The 22,628-nt window shown below is 38.8% G+C and overlaps 1 protein-coding gene across 1 annotated transcript in view; it reads left to right on the top strand.

Moving 5' to 3' along the window:
• SCAPER (S-phase cyclin A associated protein in the ER) overlaps positions 1–22,628 on the top strand; it is a 146,715-nt gene that overhangs the window by 96,097 nt on the left and 27,990 nt on the right. The window contains exons 25-27 of the mRNA XM_061447266.1: positions 6,066–6,189; positions 13,443–13,672; positions 17,119–17,274. Of these exons, the coding sequence (XP_061303250.1) occupies positions 6,066–6,189; positions 13,443–13,672; positions 17,119–17,274 (510 nt within the window). The remainder of the gene's footprint in view (positions 1–6,065; positions 6,190–13,442; positions 13,673–17,118; positions 17,275–22,628) is intronic.

Genomic DNA, 22,628 nt, shown 5'->3' with positions numbered 1-22,628 from the left:
TGGAAGTGTCACAGTGAACTTGGTGTTGCTGCAAGTGATGCAGACCCTTCTCTATTGTAATTTCTGGGGTCATCTTTCTGATAGAGAACTGTAGAGTCTGCAGCTTGGCTGTCGAGAGCAAGCTGCAGTTCCAGAGGGTGGGACTTTGTGTGAGCAGTTTGAAACGGGCCGGAACGTGGCTGGTTTAGAGGAACAGTGTGAATGTATATTGGTATGGTCTCACTGAAAGTGTTTAAGAAGGTCTTCAAATGTGTTGCTTTAAATACAGAATGTTTGCGAGAGTTTCAAAACCAAAGGATAATCGTAGAATATATTTTGTCCTTTAAATGAGGAGGAAATGAAGCACTTTTCTCAATTTAATTTTGGAAATCAGTTTGAAATAGTTTTTCTGTCTTTTGTGCAAATAAAATTTGCATCCTGACTTCATAAACTTTTAATATAGAGAAATAGCAGTTTTCCCTGTTTAAAGATAGAGCAAAGCCTTGTGGTAAGAAGTTGAATTAAGTCTTCTTCTTAATTGCCCTTGCTTTGCTGAAGGACACTGCTGTATTTAAGATTGTTTGTTTGCTCTTGCAGTGTATGAGTTTGTACTCCTATTGGGAATTTATCCGTTGTTTTGTGATGAGGATAAGCTATTTACAAGTAGGTGAGGAGATTACATAGGCTATTACCTCCATCTCTCTTTCTCCAAAATCCTGGCAGTATGGTGCAGCTCAGAACTTTAATCCCATGTCTACAAGATAAAGCTTTATTATCAGAAGATTTAACAATATGCCTGTTGTTTTGGACTACCCTCCAGATTGGTAGCTAGACCAGCAGGACAGTAAATGCCGTGAAAAAGATGTGACATTTATGAGTCAGATGATACATTTGGTGTTGGGGCAATTTTTCTCTCCCTCAAATAAATCACTGAGAAAGGAAAAGAGAAAGCAGGGGATTATAGTAAGTTTTATTATTGGTATTAACATACAAATTAGTGCCCAGCCACGTTGTTTCTTAAGGTAGCATTTGTAATTTCCCTGAACTTGTTCAGTTCTCCACAAAATAAGACATACTCAGCAGAATCTCAAGAGCTTTCAGTCTTATAGTATTTTTCTTACGCTTCTGCAGTAAACCAAGTAAGAGCTGCAGAGCTCAATGACTTAAAATCTAGACCAGAAAATGAGTCTCATCCCCTGCATTGCTTTGTATATTTGCTATGGGCAACTCATTCAGCCCTTTTGTGCCATAACATGTTGCTGGCCTTGAGAATTGTAACAAATCTGCTAACAAATGAGGTCTGTAGGGCTTGTTTAATTAACATTTGTGAAATACTTTGAGTTCCTTGGGTTACCAGCATTTTTAAATAGAAATTAGTAGGAATTGTGTAGGGAACAAAGGAGGACTTTTGTTACAAGTTAAGACATGATTAAAGTTGGGTTTATTATAATGTATCTTTTCTACTCATACAATTTCTTGCATCGTTTACTTCAAGTATTAATGGGGTAAAAAAGCTTGAACCATAATTACACACATAAAAAGCAGAAAACAGTGCTCACGTAATATTATGGATGGGATTGATACAAATTACTTCTTTCAGTAAAAACTGTTTTGAGCTGGGAACTGATTTTATAGCTTGTTCTTTGTAATTTTTACATGGGTTTACAAGCATACGTTTGTTAAGCTGTGTGTTACAATTCATTCAGTTCTACAGCTGGTGTGCCCAGCAGCTTGAGGGAGGAGATTCTCCCCCTCTATTGCTCTCTGGGCAGACACCCCCCTGCAGCCCCAATCCAGCTCTGAGGCAACAGCACAAGAGGGACGTGGAGCTGTTGGAGTGAGTCCAGAGGAGGCCACGGAGATGCTGCGAGGGTTGGAGCAGCTCTGCTCTGGAGCCAGGCTGAGAGAGCTGGGCTGGGGCAGCCTGGACAAGAGAAGGCTCCTGAAGGGGAGACCTGAGAGCAGCTCCAGTGCCTGAAGGGGCTGCAGGAAAGCTGGAGAGGGGCTTGGGACAAGGGCCTGTAGGGACAGGCCAAGGGGAATGGCTTTAACCTGCCAGAGGGGAGACTGAGATGAGCTCTTAGGCAGAAACTCTTCCCTGTGAGGGTGCTGAGGCGCTGGCACAGGGTGCCCAGAGAAGCTGTGGCTGCCCCATCCCTGGCAGTGTTCAAGGCCAGATTGGACACAGGGGCTTGGAGCAAGCTGCTCTAGTGGAAGGTGTCCCTGCCCGTGGCAGGGGTTGGAGCTGGGTGAGCTTTAAGGTCCCTTCCAACCCAAACCAGTCTGGGATTCTGTGATTCTATAGGATCGTTCACAGATTTTTTACATGAAGGTTATTATTCCCTCTAGAGAAATGTTCATTGGAAACTAACAGTTGCTACAAGGGCATAAAGATACTCTAAAGAGAATGAATAGGGTGCAAGTTCAGCATCTGAAACCTGCAGCATCTATTTCCATATATATGTGTACATATATATATATATACATCCACGCACACACACTCTTGCTGCCTGTCTCAGAGCTGGATTTCAAGCTCTTGGAGCTTAAGAATAAAGCAGTGTTGCTCTCCTGTGAAGTATAGGAACAAGTTTTATTGTTGAAAGAAGCTCTGTGAAATGTTATGAAACATTTGAATTAAGAACCAGATCTAGCAATGAAACCATTGCTAGGCCAGGAACTGGGCAGTCAGTGATGCCTTGATTTTTATAAAGCAAAAGTCGCAAGCTCTCCCCTACATCCCCTCGTGCACTGGGTGGGTTAGTTTTGGGTGTTTGGATACTGTTCTTGCCCTGGTATTTTGAATAAAAATTACAGTTGGTCAGCTTGTTTCTGTCAGGCAAACCGAGGGAAGTGAAGATGTGCTAGCATAAAAGAAAATCACATACATATATATAAACTGTTGAGATCTAGCTTGAAAACGTTGACTAGAATGAATCCTCTTCCTGTTTCTTTGGACTCATCTAAAATAAATATAACAAACAGATGCATGTTTTTGTCTAATTTAAAGACAGATTTATTTTTTGGATCAAAGTTTGTGTACCATAATGAGTGCTTTTATAATTGGATTTACTCTAGAGGAAAGCCTTACATCAGAGGGCAGACTTACTGTGTGGTTTGAGTATACATGCTGTCTAACATAGCTCTAAAGCTGATTTGTGGGTGTGATATGAAGTTTAGAGCAACACCAGTGATCAATAAACAGCTGCTTTACGTGAGGCTCATACTTTACCAGTTCAGCTGATTTGGATATCTCTTGAGATAAAACTTTTGGTATTAAGAGCTTCCAACAGGGAAGGAAAAAGTAAGAAAGGTCTCGACTTTTTCATCACAGAGATTTTAAGTGGTGGTTAAATAAAGTTCTGGCTTGACATTAGCGGCACTGCGCTTGTCTCAGAGGCCTTGCGCAGAAATGGTGACAGTTGACAGCTGTTGTTCCCTTAATAAGATTAAAGCAAAGAAATTAGTTGTGCTGTCTTTAATCTGCCATTTAACACTGCGAACCACCTGGGGACGACTTCTGTGCTGACACTTCCAATTCTGAATTAAACAAACCCTGTGGAACTGAATCATAGTTCTCAGCGTGCCGTGATTAGAATGTATTTAGACAAACCGTAGTTGGCAAGCTCATGTTATCAATTAAAAGAACCCTTGTTGTGAAAATTTAATTTGACATCCATTTGCTTACACCACCTTTTCAAATGCATTATTTGAGTCTCTGAAAACACAAGGACTTTTTCTGACAAGAGATTCAGTTGGGAAATACAAAAGCACGATGCGTTATTACAGTGGAATTTGTTCTATATATAAAGTGGGAAGGTTTTGTGTTTTCAAATGTAAAATGAATGTTCCTCTTAGGAATGAGGAATCCCATATATCAAAAACCATTATTGCAGTGAATTAACTGAATCACCACAGAAACTTTGAACTGTCAAAATTACAAGTTAACCTCCCAAGTTCATATTTGACACTCTGGGTAAATTACAGTTGATATTGAAATAGAATTAGTCTTTATTTTAGAATAGAATTAGTCTTTATTTTAGAATAGCCGATAAAATGATAGATGCTGATTTAAATCATCTACTTCTCACCTGAAAACTACCAATGCAGTTCCATCTGTCCCTGTAAACACACCTACACAGAGGAATAATCTTCAGTGAGAAGTAAAAGTAGGTGCCTAATGAAAATAATTTTCAGCATTGCTGAGGAAGGTGAAGTAAATACCTTTAGAAAGCCAGGACAGGAAAAGAGAATCCTGCTGCAAGGCAGGTTTTTAAAACGTGCTCCTGAATTTTGTATAGGTGTTATCCATGTAGGGTAAAAATTAGATGGAAGAGGAGAAAATTAACCTGCCTTTGATCAATAAATAATGATTTCATATTGTTTTCATATCGTGTGAAGTGCAGATAGAAACTGATTTAAGTAGGCAGTAAAATTAATTACCAGTGCAGTAAAATTTCTGCAGCTGGTAATACGGTGATACTCAGAATATTAACAGAGAAAAGGTATAAATGTTCTGTATGTTTTTACAGATCAAACCAAGCAAGGTAAGGCTTCTTTTTTAAATTCAACATTATTTCTCCAGCTGAAGAAAAGACAATCCAGAAAGACAAATGAAGAAAAGGCTACTCTAAATTTTGTGGCCTTGGAGCATTTCCAGCTTCTCTATGTTTAAGCATACAATGTATGTGTATAAGATGCTTCCGTTTCAACTTTGGTGAGCCATGCTAAGTAATGAGAGGCCATAGCAACAGCACAGCAAGCAGTACCACAGCCTGCCCTGTTGTGTAAATAACGCTGTTGTGGCAAAAAATATTTTAGGAGAAGACTAAAGCATAAAAGTCAACTGTCTCTTTATGGTGTGTTGAATTAGTCTGCTTGTTATGTTGAATACCAGCTTTGAGAATTTCCATATGATGACTGGTCATCTATTGCAGTCCCACTTTTGTGTGGCCTTTAACTGAGCTCACAATTTATTTTCTTCTGCGGAGCTCATTTGAACTTAGTCATGGTTTTTTTAGATGTTAAAAAACACAATGAAGTAAAAGTTCTTTTCCTTTTGGTTTGTTTCGGACAAACAACTTGAATTTCTAACCGTCTTTATTATTGTATGTATTTACCATACATTTTGTGTTGTGTGTCTGTGTGCGGATTTGTATGGTAACAGTGCTAGCTTTTGCAGGGAGCAAAGTTCAAGAAATGAATTTTGTGTTTATTCTGAAATGGTATTATCCGTGGTCACATTAATCTTCTCCTTGAGTATATTCTATAGGACTGGTCCCAGCTTCCCTGCAAATCCTGTTTGGAGAAGAACACTTTAATTGGAGCAGATGGAAATTACTGCACATGATGCAAAGAACAATTGGGCATGTTTTGTACATCTGGAGCTCTCTGTGGCTCGTTGTGCTTATGATTTTCTGTTCTTACCGTAGCAAACCTGTTCCCTTTTCTAGCCAGCCATACGTGTAGGTCGGCTGATGCTATTGCAGTTACACACCAACAAGTCTGTACAGTCGTGGGTCCCAACGTGCCAGGAGGATTTTTTGGACAGGAACTTCACCTACTCAGTTTTGCTTGCTCAGTACAAATTACTTGATTCTCTCCACTCCTTGCATTAGTTCACAGGTGCTACCCAATAGCCTCCCTCTAAAGCTGGTTCCCCTATACTGTGAATTACTGTGAATGACTTCACACAGTTTGGTTTGGTTTTTTTCTTGAGGTTTTGCTAGGGAAGGGACCTTACAGCCAAATTACATGTGGTAGAACTGTAAGCCACAGGAAAATAATATTTTGTATCTAAATTATGAAAGTATCTGATATTCTGTGTAAGTTTTCTTACAAATTCTTAATACAGAAGAGTCTAATAGCCACACACTGCGCGACTTCTGATAAGTATGGCTTTACTGCTTTGCAGTTACTAGTGATTTTAGATTTCATGTAAATTTTGAGTTCTGTCCTGAATGCCAAGTTGAAGAAAATGAATGGGAATTGCTGAAGGATTGGTTTGTGATGCACTTCCATTTATTTGCAATAAATGTACCATAGAAAAAACTAATATTCTTAGTTTTCTTTTCCTTCTGATTTTTCAGGTCCCTCAGCAGTGCAGTGAATGTTTACAGCCTCACCTGCAGTAACTGTGCAGAAAACTGCACTTACGTTCTGTTTAGCAATAAGATCACTTTTCTAATGGACCTGTTGATACACCAGTTTACGGTATGTAGAATAGCTATTTTAATTTATAGACGTTTTTGTATGGTTCACAAACATATTAATTAGAGTGTAAAAACACCAGGAGGTATGTGAGAATACAGGCTCAGAGCAGGAATCCTGTTGTATTTGGTGTCTCTCTGTATCTGCTGTACTTCTATCCAAATGGATACACTTGCTTCTGCTAATAAATTCTGCAAAAGCACATGTACCAGGAACTCTAGCCAGCAGACAGTGTTCCATCTTTAATGTTTTCTGAGATTTTCTTCTTTAATTCACCCTATAGTAATATTTAAAGTGTAGAATATTAGGAGTTGTCCCTGTGTGTTTGATTCTTGCATGTTTCAGTACTGGGGATGCAAGGCAGGTCAGTACGTTTCTGTAGTTTGATTTGCTGAAGTGCTTAAATAGCAGGACTCTTTAATGTGAAAGTTTTAATTTTCCAATGTTTCATTTAATTTGAAATGTCATTAAATATTTTATTTGAAAACTCATTTTTAATTCATAGTGACCTGCTTATCATAAGATATTTAGTCTTAGTTTTCTACTTATAAATTGTGTCTGTGTATTTTCATGAGCCAAGCAGTTTGTTAATTGAAAAGTTATGTACATACTTTAAATAATTTAAATGACTGTTAGAATCAACAAGCCATAGGACTGTAGATGAACACTTTCAAAAGATAGTCCAAAGGACCCTGGCACAAAGAAAACCCGAATGCAACCTGTGCCTTCTCCTCTAAGTAGCTGCCAGCTTATTGTTCTTTGCCAGATCTTTCCAAGAGGATTTCAGGTATTAGATTTCAAATATGCTTAGTGAAAGGTGCGTGCATTGTGCTGGGCTAGTCACTGCTGGGTACCCACTGTGAGCCAGAGCACGGGCTCCGTGAGTAATTACACAGGAGATGAAATCCTTCAGCACTTCCCAAGTGATGAGATTCATTCTGATGCCAGACACCTCTTTTCTCAGTGTAGCACTGTGCAAACGCCCTGTGCTTTTCCTGAAGAAACACAGAGGGTATTTCTTGGGAAATGCTGGCCACCTACAGATCAGAGATACTGCATAAGAAAAATTTACACACTTAGAGCTGTTTCCAGTCTGTTGCCAAATGCTAACCCCTAAACTGCAGCAAAACTGTAATTAAGGCGTAATGTTTCCCGTGATCCACAGTGGACTTTTCTTTCCTATGCATAAAGTCTCTTGTGTTCTCTTCAGGCAGAATTGGCCCTTAAACTAGGGTATCTTCATAGTTCCATAAAGCACATATTTAGTACAAAAAGGTAAATACAGTGCTGCTTTTCTAACCCTGGTTTTTCTCTCTTGAAAATGTAATAAATCAGATCAAGTTTGAATTTTTCTTATTTACAAGAAGAAATGGACAGATGGAGAGCACTTTTTTTGATTGGCTCAAGCTCTGAATACCCAAATGCTAGAAGACACCCCTCCAAAGAATTTAGTCGCCTCCAGTATTCCTAGTTTGGTGAGATGTATGATGCTGCATTTACCTGTGGTGTATGTATTTCCACTCGCTGTTGGAAAATAAACCCCAAGTAACACCGGGAGTAGTGAATGAGAACGTATATTTACAAGGTTTTACCAAATTGTTAAACAAGTATGCCAGTATTTGCCTTATGCTGAATACAGACACAGAAGGAATCCAGTTTTGAGCAACCTTTAAATATATTCTTGAATACAGCCAGTGTGAACCTTACTTCCAACCAAGTTAATGTGGCTTTAGTTTTGTTTTTATTCATCAGTGGAATGCAATGTCAGCTTTATTTTTGCTAAAACTTGGAGCTGTACATTTTAAAAACTTAAAACTCAAACCTCCCATTCCTCAGTGGTGACCAAAAGTTCATTTTTCTTTACACGGATGTAACATTTTTCTCCTCAAAACGTAGCTTGAAGAATGACATAAAAACAAGCATAGTTTTTCTCTAATGAGAGCTTGGTACCAAACCTCCTTAGCTTAGGTAATGCCCAAGTCAGTGTCTGTTGGAGGTCAGTAGTAGTGTGTTTCCTGATTTCGGTGGTTAATGGATCGAGCCTTCCCACCTACATCCATAGAACGTCATCTGCTTGAGCTGTAACCTCATTCACCTACAGACTGCTATCTCTGCTCTTCTTTGTCTGCTGTACCTGGAGGACAATTGCAAAATAATGAGAACTTCTCTAACTCTGTATTTTGGAAGGTTTCACACTGAGAGAAACAAGGAGCTGTAAGCATGTAAAGATAGGGCTTTAAGTTTTATCTTTTCAGTCAAGTGACAGCTGTCATGTGCTTTTTCATGAAAGTATCTCAAAAAGCCACGTGCATAAACCATGCATGCCTGTGCCTGTAAATAGGTTATGTTTGGTAAACAGTTGAGGGTTTTGGTTTGGTGGGGTTTTTTTGCTCTCTTATTATGATTTCACAATAAGAAAAGCATGGCAGTTTGTTTTCTAGCTATTATGTTTCTCAGGTGAATCAAAGGGAAATTTCAGAAAGCTTTTGAGAATAACAAGGTGGACAAGACCACCTTGCCCAGTAAATCTCTGAGCAGATTTTGGTTATTCGGTCAGATCTTTCCCATCACAACAGACCTGCTGTTATCAGTTAAAGCATAATGCAAATCAATACTATTAAGAATTAGAAATGGAGACATTTTTGTTGTTACATTTCTTTGTTCATATAAATATGCAAAATTACATGAAGTCTTTCTTGCTTCATTTTGGAATTGCATGCTACATAGAACTGCAAATGCCTTTTTTAAGGGAATCTTTAAATTCATAATACCTGAAAATTCCAAATGAAACTTCATTAGTGAATGTAGAAACATGTGAAATGAGCATTGCAATCTAAGGAGAGATCAAACAAGTGTGGAGTTCAAAAGTGAGTTCCTGTTACTTTTTTCTTCTGCAAAATACAGTGCTTAAATCCACAGACTGTATTGTAGGTAGGTGGCCTATGACATTTTACTCATGAAGTACAATCCCTTTGACTGGCTTTAAGTTAATCTGGCTATCTCATCCCAGTGAAGTAATTTTTCTCCTCCATTTCTTCACTGGTATGTGCTGCCATTTAATTTAGGTGCTTCAAACCGACAGTCTCCATCCTATCACAGTTGCTAGTTTCTTAACCATTTGTGGTATGTTCTTTAGTCCTCTGTATGCAACAAGGTGGCTTCGTGCTTGGACTGATTATGACAAGAACTGTAAAATCAAAGGCACATGTGTGCTGCTTGATTGTCCTGATCCCTTTTAAATGACATGCTGTCTCCACAGTGTTCTGCTGTTGTGGCACTGATAGTCCTTCTAGCCCATGATAACATGACCATGTGGACATGGTTTCTACCTCCCAGATCACTAAAAGATCTAAAAAACCTGCTCTCCTTCCCATTTTGATTCTAGTTGGAGACCTGAGGACCAGCACCTAGAATATCAAAGTTGACAAAAAGGTACCTCAGAGTCAGCTCTGTGGATTGATCATTTCTAATGCAGTTAAGTCAGTGTTGGCAATTAGAAAAGCCCAGAAACTTCATGGATTTTTATTTATTTTTAATAATGTAAATTTTAAAAGACAAAAAACCTTACATTTTTTTATTCCCTTCAGTAGGAAGCCAGTGTGTTAATCTGTAGGAAGTCTTGAAAACAGGGCTGCGGTAGGAGAAACGACACGTTCAAATATTTAGGGGCAGGGGATTTAAAAGGTGAAACCTTCATCTGCTCCATCTTAACCCCATAGACTTCCTGGGCCATTTCCATTTCTTTAGTTCACTCATTGCTACGTAGAAAGTCTAACTTATATAGATAGTGTTTTGAAAGTATACATTTTCCAGAGTGTTTTTGAGGCAAGCCCAATAAGGGCAAAAAGCACAAAATCAGTGCTGTTAATGGGAGAAGAATGGAACATAAGTGACCAAATGAACAGGAATTGGGCCCTTCCAAAGGTTTGAAGACTTTGCATTTAGGTTTAGCAGCTCTGTATTTAATATTCCTCATGGCAGTGAAGGATTATGCTTTTTTATGAGACAAAAACATAAATGAGTTTTCAGTGACAGAGCTTTACATTGCTAACTGGAAACTGGTGTGGGGTTTTTTGTTGGCATGGAAAAAAGTGCACTGTGATATGTGGAGGTACTTTCGAGTCAGAATGGAATAACATTTTCAGCTCTATTAAATGTGTGCCTAAGTGCTTTACTGGATTGGGGCCATATTGTGCAGCATCTTACAGGATTAAGTCCTAGATGGTGGGCAGAGCTGAAGAGCTTATGGCAGCTCCATACAACCAAGGGAATCCTGACACAAGGGGAATTCTCTGCTGGATGGCTTAACAATTGTATAGAGACAGTACCAGGGAAGCTGGTCAGAGCATTCTGGTTCAAGAACCCATTTAAAGAAAGAAGGAGTCTTGATTAGGCCCAGTATAGGCTCTCATCATAAATGCTAAAATAGCGTTCAGATGTTGGACGTGTGAAATAATTGAACAGTAGTTATGTTTTTCCTGATTTTCCTTTGTGACTTAATAATGTTTTATACCAGTTACTTGAAAAGTCAGTGTAAGTGTGTAATCATAGCTGTAGATTTGAGGCAGTTAAACTGTTAAATCTGTTAAACCTTAGAAATAAATATGCAGAATGTTTTAACACATCCACAGCCCATGGTCAACAAACTCAATTTTTCTGAGTATCATTAACTCCTTGTGTAATCAACACAGAGAAATCGAGGCTTGAAAGCTTTCATAATTGCACTATTAAATCTAAAGATTTCCTACCCCCTTGCCTGATATAATAATCAACAAGCAAAGTAAAACATCGCTTTTGCAAGCACTCCAATTAATTTTGAACATAAATCTCAACACACTTTCAGACTAACCCATTAATTACTTCTTCAGTAAAGGAGCTGATCTTTTGTCACTCATTTAAATGGAAAACATTAAAGATAGGAATTACTAGAAGTTATATATAACATATTTATTATATATCATTATATATAACTTTTATATAGAATATATTCTTATATATTAAGTTCAGATTTACCCATTTTCTGTATTTCCTTCTACCTCCTCTTTGACATGCAGAATATAAACCCCACATTTGTTCTTACTTTATATTAATACACACAGGCACACTTTGCCCAGAATCAAATGGGAAAAATCAGCTCTGCAATAAACGATTGTGCTAAGAGCACCACATCTATTTATTTTACAGATTAGGAAGAGCGGTCTTATATTATGGTTCTATATTAAAGCATGAACTTGTGTAGCTAAGGGCTGTATACATAGAAAATACAGGTAGGTTTTCCTTGTACATTCAAAAATAGACTTACTGTTTATAGCACTGTTCATTACAGCAAATGGAAGGCTCTACTGCAAAATAATATTAAATCTTTTAAGAAATAAGTTACATATGATTTTTTTCTCTTGGATGAAATAGCAGTGAGGAGCATTTGTTAGCAGTTTTTAAAAGCTAGAGTTCCTGGTACAACGTCACCGCATTTCAGTTGATTTATACATTGCAAAGCCTAATCTTTCTGTTTCAGCAGGCAATAGGGATCATTAGGCATGAATTATTTTAGTCAACAGAAGTTACTGGAGCAACATAATATTATTTTTTCCTATTGAACTTGAATAAGCAGCTAAAGGCTTCTCACTTGCTCACTTGGCTAGTCACCAGCAACAGACTGTTACAATGAGTTTTAAGTACCAACACAAGGCTCAGAGCTAATGAATAATAAAGAAACATGCATGTTGTTCTTTGTCACCAAGTGTTATCGAATCCCTCCTGATACCTATACAGGCAGGAATGGTTTTCTGTGCCCTTACTGGCGTATACCGGGTATAAGTGATTTTCACCTCAAGTGAAAATAAAGCTTCAGCCAATATCGATCACTAATTACAGTGTTGAAAGGCCCAAGCTGTCTCATAAAAGCACCTCTGCAGGGGCTGTTGGTGTGTGGAGTCCAGCAGCATGAAGCACAGGGAAGGTACCGAGGAGCCCGTGTCGTGATTGATGCATCCGTGCTGCCAACATTCTGCCTGTAAAACTGCAGGGCTTCCACACACACACACTTCCCTTACTGTGTGATCGTAGTAGGGCAGGATTTCAGCTGGTTTAAATTATCTTGTGCTGCAGAAATGAGCAAGTAAAATAAATGTCTTAAAAAACTCGCACTCCACGAGGATTTCCTTCCAGGTCTGTGTCCTGCACGTAGATCTGTCTTCAGATTTATTTGTTGTATGTCTTGACTTCACTGCCTTTTTTGGGAGTGAGCTCTAGTTTAATGATTTATAAAGGTCTCTTTAGAGAGAGCTGCATGTTGTGCTTCTGACATGACTGACATCTGATGGACAAGAGCAGTGGTCATCAGGTGCTGTTTTATATTGAGATGTTCAGGCCTTATTCATGGGACATATTTTTCCTGCTGCTCTAAATAGTTAATATATGAAGATATCCACAAAAGCGCTCAGATTTTCTTCTTGCCTTATTAGAGATTTGTAGGTAGAAAGCATTTCCTATTGCATCTTTTAGAGCTAATTATTCATGTCATCCTTTATGATGGTCCAGTGCGTCAGGTTGTGCCCTAGAATTTGTGCAGTTGTTATGTCTTCTCAGTTCTTGTTGCTTTTTGGGTTGGTTCGTTTGGCTTTGGGGGTGGTGCTGCTGGTGGCTTCTTCTCATCAGATTAAGAAGGGAGAGATTTGGAGTTCTTATGCACTTCCCTCCCTCCCTGGCAGAAATTTCTGCTCCAGCTGTCTTTTATTTTTTACAAAATCAGGGCTCTTTATTTTTATAGACTTTGGAAGATTTAGCAGTTCTCTTGCAGGCTTTGTCAGGTGCAAAGGGGAACCACTGTAATTCATGTCTCAATTCAGGGAAGGTTGCCCTCTTTCGCTGGCTTAAACCAGCTGTGTATTACTCTCTTTGTGTACCTCAGCAGGTAATACACGTAGTTCTGAATTCAGTCAGAAGCTCGTGACTCATCAAAAATCCTGTTTCTCCACATAGAACACAGTCATAGTAATGAAATACTGTGCTGCTATAAGGCTTCCTTCAGTTCTCGTACACTAAGTGCTGTTTTGACTTGATCTATTCTGTTTCAGCTTGTTTATCTGCATAAGGGGTATAAGAACTTTTCTTGTACGTTAAATGTTTTAAGGTCCATGAGCACTGCTAGAATGCGTTACTTTATTTTTGCTGTACTCATGTGCAGTTTTCGAGTATTTCTCTACAAACTTGGGTTATTTCTGCTCAGTTCTGGGTGTCTTTTTCTTTTTTCTCAGGTTAGCGTGCCTGACGAGCATAATGCTACTTCAGGCAGAAGTGCGAATAAGCAGGTATTCGAAGATTTAACCACAGGACTTCTGAGGGTAACTGCTGTGATTTTCAGATGTCTGATCTCCAGATTCCCAGATGGAAACAATCACTCTACTGCACTGAAGATACTGCAAGAAGTGAAAAGTAAATCCTCGCTAGTGGAAGCCTTCAACAGCAGAGTCCAAGACCTGATCAGGTTAAAAAAGAAATAGAATAAAGTGAAACTTTTCCAAACCTTCTTTACTAGAGAGATAAAAACGCAGTGATTTAAGAAAGGAACAAACTGCTTTAACTCTTAACTTAATAAGAGCAGTCTGTGTGTGTAGTCAAGAGGACTACTGAAGTCCTGTAATCCCAGACAAAAATGTTCTTCAAAACACTGCAGATGCAGAAATACAGAAAACCAAGAGTCTTTAGGGTTTTTTTTGTGTGTCTTTTCCATCAGTTTCATCTCCTAATTACCTAGAAGCCAACTTCCACATTTTCATTATTTTCTCTCAGTTTTTCTGTGTCAGCTCTATGTGCCTTTGCTTAAGTGGTCCTGCCTAACATACATGCATTCATATAAGTTTGCCATAAAATATATACTTACTGTTACAAAGATTACCCAGTAATTCGTAAAATCTGATTTCAACCTGTATATAATATAGCTGTATTTTAATAGAGTTTTCTTCTGTAAGTATATTTCTTGAGCAGAACTTCAATCAAAATCATCAGTGAGTTGTAACAGTTGAGTAAAAGAGAATACACTGATGTGCGCATTCTCACTTGAAACATTCTAATTCTTTGGTAAAAACACTTGGACCTGAATATATTAATATATATAATTGCAGTATGTTTAGTATATTATATATAAAATTAATACATATCCAACAATATATTATGCTTGCTACAAGTGTATATAGTCCTTTTAGTAAATTACATAGTCCTCAGCCCTCTGAAGAAATGAAATTCTTAACTGTATGCCACTGAATATGTGTCCCTGTGAGCATCTTCAGACTTTTCAGTCTGGTGTGATGTTGATGGATACAAAAAAGACAGCTGGAGGAGGAAGGCAAATAGTTGTCATAGATACCAGTGACCTCTCAGACTTTCTTGTTCTCAGGTAACCTGCCTTCTCCCCAAACAGGTTTTGATAGAGTGTGAAATTTCAGGATGTATTCTCCCCACTTGTGAATGGGAGGGTGGGAGGTCTGCTTATTGATATTTGTGCTGAGCAGACATCTGACACTGACTTGGCCAAGCGCAGGCATACCCTTAAGATAAGAAGATACATGAGAATCTAGCTAGGTCCCTCACCTGAGGCACTTTAGGGGATCTGGTTATAAATGGAGAATGAAAGGCACGATGACAAGGTAATAGTGCAATTAGGAAAAAAAGAGAGAGGGCATTTTAAACTAGTCAAAAACAGACAAATTCTATTATTAATGAGAATCTTTCACCTCCAGGTCATTGTATCGTATGTCTTTGGGTTGTTGATTTAACGAGAGTTTTAGGGAGAAAGGAGAAGAAAGAGGAAAGTTGGATATTTTTTAGTTTCTATTTGGGGCTGCTAGACCTGATGCAAAAACAATTGTCTACATGCTGTCTCGGTATCAGAGGGGAAAGCCAAATTATTTCAACTATGCTACCATGGATAAAAAGCCTGGGAGATGGAGGCAATAGATTAGCGAGTCTTTGACATTCCACTTGTCTGTATGCTCAGTTCCTCAAGAAAGGGAGTGTCCATGCTCTTCTCATTGTCTCCGGATGCCATTAACAAACAGTCCCAGCAGACTGGAAGCTCTCATCCATTTCTTCCCTGGCAAAGAGCAGCCACTTTGTGTCCAGGTGTGGCTGTGAAGGAAGCATGACAACAAAGGCATTTTGCAGGTGTCAGTCAAACTGTAGGGAAGTTCCTGGGGAAAAAGGAAGAGAATATTGATGAGAATGGTTGTGCCTTTTTGTGAGTTACCATCCATCAGGATTAGCCCTATCAAGGTCTTTCTCTCCCCTCCTTTTTCATAAAGAGATTTCTCTGCCGCTGTGATGTATCTAACAGCTAGCTCTGTTCCTGGAATTACTCTGCTAACACAGGAGAGCTTGCTTATCACCTGTATGATCAGATGAATTGCTCAGATCAAAATCTGCAAGAAACCTAATGCTGGTAACCTTTATGTTGCTAAATAGAACAGACAAACTTACCTGAGCAACAGGTGTGCTATTAAGAACCTCTGTGTGTCTTTGGTTTTAACTGCTGTGCTTCAGCAGCTTTAATAATCTTTCGTTCTGCACTTAGACTTCTTGCTTTATATCCAGTGTATTTTCATTTGAAATTACTTTCATTGCATCCAAAAGCAGAGTGAAATCTGGCAGAAGCTCTAGCTTCTAGCCCGGATGAGAGCTTAGTCTTTGAGCAACAGCACTGTCTGAAAACTGGGGAGGTTTTCCTCCCTAACCTTAAAAATCCCTGGTTTCCCAAAATCAGACTGTAAGGTTGTGATTCCCATGTGATGGAATAGTTAGTTTTAATAAATACTTGCACACTTTCTGTGACAAGCACTATATGATCACTATTACTCATTGAGTAGAATGAGTATTATTTGGTAATGTCCTGTACTTAGTCACGTCAGGGTGGTTTTGGAATTATGGAAACATACAGCCAATGGTGCTTCCATCCCAAGGAGCCTAGGCTCTAAGTGGCAGTGCCCAAGAAATGGGCTTGGCAGGCAGGTAGACAGAATGGCATGTCTGTTAAGTCAGGTTATATCAGCAAAGTGACATGGAGAAAAAATTACTGTGTGCACTGTTTAAGAGGAGTTGATAATGTTCAAAGTATGAGAGAACCTGGTATGTGAAGAGAGATCTTGGTATGAGGACTAACAGCAAATGTTTTGGGTATCTTTCTAAGCAATTCAAAGAAGCAGCATCAGCAGTAGTGATGTGTTGATAAGCAGTGGTGATCTGTTCTACTCTCATAATAAAAAAGGAAGTGGAGCTTTCAGTTAAACAACCAGAACCTCCCTAGCATGGTTTTCTCTGCACTGAGTTTTGGTTGAGCTCCTCAGGAGGCTTCCTGATCCCAATTCTCCTGTACTGATGGTAGAAGGTTGTTACCTGTGCGTTCTGTTGGTCCCTTAACTGTTGCATATATATTAAAAATGAAAATAAAAGAAAACCAACCGAACAACAGGGTAGTGGTTGTTATGATCCATGTATTGCAATAAAACATTGTCTGGGTAACATCATTGTCTTCTTGAATTGGCGTGTTCCACAAAGTTTATCTCTTCATGCTGAAAAGAAGTTGCGCTGTTGCAGAGCTATCAAGATTATTATAAATCATAGAACTATGGCAAAATTCCATTGTCCTTGTAGGAGCATGGTAAAATAAACATTTACACTCATCTTTCTTGTACAGTGTAATACAGATTGTCCTACAACAGACAGATCTCTTAACAGAAACTACTGATAGTTACAGAGAGCCAGATCTGAAGTTAATGTAAGTTGAATTGTTTATTGAAGCCTTTCAGAAAGAGTATAGAAGTAATCACAATCTGCATTTTGTATGGCTTGGTAGTAGAGAAGCAGAAATTACTTCTTTTGCAAAGTTACCGAAAGTGGCACAGGACTGTTTTTTTAATACCATTTTTCCTCTGTTTCTAGTTACGTGGTGAACATAGGACTGATAGACAAGCTGTGTTGCTGTTTCCTCTCTGTTCAAGGCCCTATTGATGAGAATCCCAAAATAGCAACTTTTCTGCAAAGTGCCACAGCGGTGTTGCATGGAATATGTCAACTCTGTTTTGGTGTCAATGGAAGGTAGGTGCACTTGGTCTGTCCCCTCCAATCTGTTCATCAGGCAACAGCCATTGTAACCCTGTGCCAACACCACGTTCATGGAAGTGAGCATTCCAGTGAGGCTGTTCAACACGGCCGTTTGTAGTCACACAGTAATAACCAGTAAAGAAACAACACAGGAAATTCCCTCTGCTCACCCTTTCATCACCGAGTTGTAATTAGTTACCTGCACTGAGTCTTGATTCTTGTAAGTCATTTATCAGAATTGCAAGCTTCATCTCCTTTACTCATTTTTAGAGAGAGTTTTATCATTGCTAAGTGTCCGGGACTTCGAGAGGTATTTTATTATCAGCTAAAATCACCTCTTTAATTGATTTGTCTCTAGAGAAGCCTAATCCACTTCCTGTTCTTTAAAGTACCACCGTCAGGAAAGGAATTGTATTTTCGGTAAAGAAAAGTATTGCTAGATTTGTCAGGGGATTTCCTAATGCAAAATGTTAGTGTAACCTAACCAGGGTTGTGGGGAGTGAGCACAAGGTATGTGTCTGCCACCAGATCTGGACTTCTTTAATCTACACCCTGACACTGTGAGAGTCAAAATTTGAGAGCTTCATGGTGCACATACTAGAATCTACCACCATTGGACTGTTACACATTTCAGGGAAAAATAAGGCTGACGGAGCTTTACAATGAATACCTGAAGGGTAAAGTATGATGCTAGGGCTGAAAAAATGAAGTTGTTAAAACACAAAAACCAGAGCCGTAGGTGAGAGCTGCTGCTGGTAAGCTCGGGACACAGGCACATGGAAAAAGAACTGCATGAAATATGAGCCCGGAGAGACCATCCCAACTCACTGAAATTTCCCTTTCTGAAAGCTGCCAACATTTTGCATTGCAGGTGAGTGTTGCCAACAGTCAAATGCTTACTGAAAAAAAAGTACTGAAAAAGAATAAAAATCACCCTTCTCTTAGTGGAATAATAGTTCTGGCTACAAGAGCGAATAACATCATCATTGCAGTTTCTGAAGCAAGCACATGCTTCACCCAAATAATAAGAGATCTTTGCACCCCAAAGTGATGCAGCACTGTACAAGTACTTCCGTCAAGAACATCTGTCCTTTGTAGTAGAAGAGTAATTTTGGAGGATTGAGTCAGTTACACCAAGAAGTATCTGCTCTTAGTACCTGCATATACAGCAGTGCTTTGGATTTTATCCAAAGGTGCTGATTGTTCTTGATTGCCAGCTTGGATTGTTCATTTGAGCATAGAAAGAAATGAGAGGAATAAACTTAGGAGATTTCAAAACTTGTCTCTCCCTTCTAGATCAAAAGATTTCGTGTAACTGATTAGTAGGGCAGTTTAAATTAAATGTCTTTCATTGCCTGAGCCCACTCTCATTTAAGAAGTGAATGCAGAGTGTAATTCTGTCGTTACAGAAGTCCGTGGTATTCAGGGTGATTCAAATCAAGAAAGGTATTGCCAAACACAGATTAAGGTGGCAGAAACAGGGATCAAATTTATTGAATTCTGAAATATGTCACAATAGGTTCATACATGTTGTGTGATACATGACCTGCAGCACAAAAGGCAGCCTCTCTTTGTGAGGAGTACAGATGCCCCTTTATTCATGGTAAACAGTAGGAAGAGGCAGTGCAGCCTATTCAGTCAGTCAGCATCCAGGATTTCTCTTTCTCCACCTCAGTTGGTACATGTTTGAGCATCAAACAAACATAGAATCATAGAACATAGGAACATGTTGTAGTCTACTCCTCTGTACCTCAGAGTAACTGACTACTCTGATCATAAAGTTGTTACTGAGAAGGAAAAAGTCTACTAAGTAGTGCTCTGACACTAGGGCATGAAGAGAAGTTTTGCCAAAATACAATCAGGCTTTCACCATTCTTGGCAAAAGGAGTTTTGAATTGTTCTTTTAATACATAACCTCCTATATAGAATGTTCCCAGGTTGGGAACTTCTTTATGCTCCTCGATGAAGATCATAGAGGGCACAAAATTCATTTGTTTTTTTTCTGATAGAATTGTTGCAGGCTGTTACTTGTCACCTAAAAAGTTGTCATTCCATTTTTATACACTGCTGTTTATACTGCGTGCAGACCTTGGCCTGCTGTGACGCTGAGTGGCACAGTGGGAAGCTGATAGGACAGCATTTGCTGGTGGCTAAAGCACCGGGACCACCTCAGGGCTCTCCAGCCATCCACAGTGCCTGCAACAATGAAATCCTTTATGAGCTAGAAATGGGCAGGCGCTGCGTGATCCTGCTCCTCTGCTCTCAGACACCACCAGGCTGCTGTGAACTTGACTGTGACTGTAATCTGTGGTGTCCCTGGAGGGCCAGAAGTTAAACAATCCAGCTCAGGTTTTAAACAAGAGATCCTGTCCTCTGGGTTAGGCCATTTGTGCAGCAATGAACTAGAGCTGTCATCATAGACTTCCCCCTCTTCCTCACAAGAACATTTCATAAAACTCCTAGATTTAGCAGGATGTTTCTAGGCCAAGCTCCGAGTTGATACCCAGTGCTTATTTGGACAGTTACTTTATGGAAAACAATTTTCTAGGCAGGGAAGAGATCTCTGTCAAGTACCTCCCTGCGTGCACCTCTGCATCAAGCAAGATGTCACAGTAATATTGATTATTAGAGAATGGACTTGCATTGTATTGTACATGTATCTCAGCACTAAGTGTTAAGTGAGGTCTGTGATTGATATAATTTAGATGATAAAAGTTTAAGATATAAAGAGATTTTCTTTATTCCAGTGGTAGACCTGGAAAAAAAGTCCAAAATCATGGACTTATATATACTACAGGAAAGTCTTGCTAATGTAGAAACGTAAATTGGAGGATTCTCAATTTGAACATCATAAAAAGTTATTGAAAAGAGGGAATCCATTCTGAACGTACGTTATAAACATAAGGGAGGGATTTTCTTTTCATTAATGGTCAAGGTCTTTAAAAAGATTTAACTTTGATATTGATCTTCTCAAATGATCATTTTTGGTTCTGGCTAATAAATGCTAGATTGATTCTTTTAATTGAAGTTTTGCTGTGGATGTAATAGCACATTTTCCAAACACCATGTAATATCTATAAAAGATTATTTGGTGAAAACATTAATAACTTTTAACCCCATGTGAACCTTGTTTTGAGAATTATTATACCCTCGTCTGCTAAGTAAAAATATGTGAGAGCTGAAAATAGAGTATTGTCCCTTGTTGTGTGTAGTGAGAAATCATAAAATGCTGAGTACCGAGGTATCTGTTTGCTGAGCAGAAGGTGAACCTGACATTTGATACCTAGGTTTGAAAGTTGTGGCCATGAAAATGCGTATCTGTTTTTTGCTTACCATTAAGAGTAACAGTAGCCAGAATTGAAAACAGATACATATAACCTGAAATAAAATATTAAAAAGACTTTGTAGAGAATAACAGGGTTTATATAGCCATGTAAATCTGCCTTGCAATTTGTGTCCTATTCCAGATGTCCAGTAGCAATGTTTAGGATGAGAGCCTTGTTTTCCAGAGTTTATTATTCTAACTCAAAGCGATACAAGGCGTGTTTGGGGCCCTTGAGTCCAGAGTACACATACGAAGCATGCTTGTCTTGTAACCACAAGACAGAAAACAGTGAGCAGGCGCAGAATGCAAGGAGCATTACTAAAAATACAGCCATGCTGTCCCAGCTCTCCCTTTCCGAATTAGCAGGAGTGGAGACTAAGTAAGAAGCTATATGCCGAGTCCTTCATCAGCATAGCAAGGGCCTTGCTTATATTCCTGTCTCCTCCTGTACTGCCCAGTGTTCATCAACTCTATATCCCATTTTCCCCCTCTAAGTCTCTGGAACTAAGATTTCTGTCCAAGAAGTGTAGTTGCTACTCTGTGGACGACTTTTGTTAATCCCTTATTTTGCTTTTGGCAGTTAGTATGAAGAAACTCATCTAACCACAGCATTAATGCAAACAGCAGAAGGAAACTATCAGTAGTTAAGTGTAAGGGTTAATCACTAAGGAAGAATGTTCTCCCAAAGATCAGTACAATGGACTAGCAATAACACAGGCACAGGAGAAAAATGAGTTGTGTGGAAGGAGAATATTGCAAATTATGTAGCTCAAATGTCCCTCAAATTATGTACTTTTTTGGGGCAGCAACTTCTTCAGAATTTTGCTGTTTCCTTGATGTGAGAAATGTCTGCAAGCTCCCTGTTCCTATTTTCTAGGAAAATAGAATATCGTAGCAAGTAAATTGTTCCTGTTACAAGTTATCTCAAACCAGTGGTGGAATACATATAAATCTGTGTCAGCAGCTAATGAAGTTGTGGATTACAAACTGCAGTGGCAGAAAGCTGCAGATATATAGGGTTTGATCCAGGAGAACAGTGGCTGTCTTGTCACAGATATGCAAGGAAGTAGGCTGATCTGTTTTCAGTTTTATTACAGTAATTAAGATAATGTCTGTTTTGGCTGCTGGATGAAGAATCGGATGCATGTCTGCCTGAACACTGGCTGTGCTGCTCCCCCTTTCCAAGGGACAGCGGATCCAGCATCAAATTGTCATTTTAATAATCTTCTCAATTTCCATCAGTTTGTCTTTTGAAAGTTGTAACTCTTTAAGGACTGTAAGGAGCTCAGTAAGCAAAGTAAAACTTGGTCTTGACGGTTTGCAGTCATCACTTCTACACAGTCCCAGGCTTCCGAGCTTGACAGTGGGAATTAGAACCAGGTCTGACAGGTGCTAAATATTTCTTTATACTCCTTTTATTATTATTTTGACATCTCTTTCTAGATAAAATAATTCAGAAGCAAAGAGAACAGATGAGAGGTTTTAAATTCTAATAATGAAATAAGAAAGAGATTATATTCTAAGCCTTTTGAAAACTCCTGTTTCCATTTGGTTCCGTGGTTTTAATCAGGAGTATCTATTTCAAATATACAAACACGATAATGTATACCCTTAGGGAGGTTTGTCTGCTTGTTAGCTCAGTCAGTTTTTAAAACAATGTATTTTCAGATATAAACAGTTTGCTCATATTGAAGCTTGGAGAAATTATAGATTTATACTTGTTCTGCAGAGTTTGCTGCTTCTCATCCATGGGTATTGAGTTCCTGTTTTTAATAAATAGTGGCGTATTTTAGGCAATGAAGTACCACTGTTCAGCATCTTTCTTTGCCTCTGATGGGTATATCCACATTTTAAAGTCCTTAAACCTTTTGTTGTAAGTCATAAACCGTTTACCTGTTCCTGAGACTCCTTGGTGGCAGAAGCTGAAAATCATAATGGTAACCATAATGAAAATGCTCTGCATTTCAGGAAACTTTCATTTGAAGATCCTGCAGGTTGTTTGAGCCTAATATAAATATTTGCC

The sequence above is a fragment of the Pezoporus flaviventris genome, unplaced genomic scaffold (genome assembly GCF_033815535.1).
Source record: "Pezoporus flaviventris isolate CSIRO_AGI_PZ_B2104156 unplaced genomic scaffold, CSIRO_AGI_Pfla_v1 ptg000006l, whole genome shotgun sequence".
Taxonomy (NCBI): Eukaryota; Metazoa; Chordata; class Aves; order Psittaciformes; family Psittacidae; genus Pezoporus; species Pezoporus flaviventris.
This window is presented reverse-complemented; position numbering and strand designations above follow the sequence as displayed.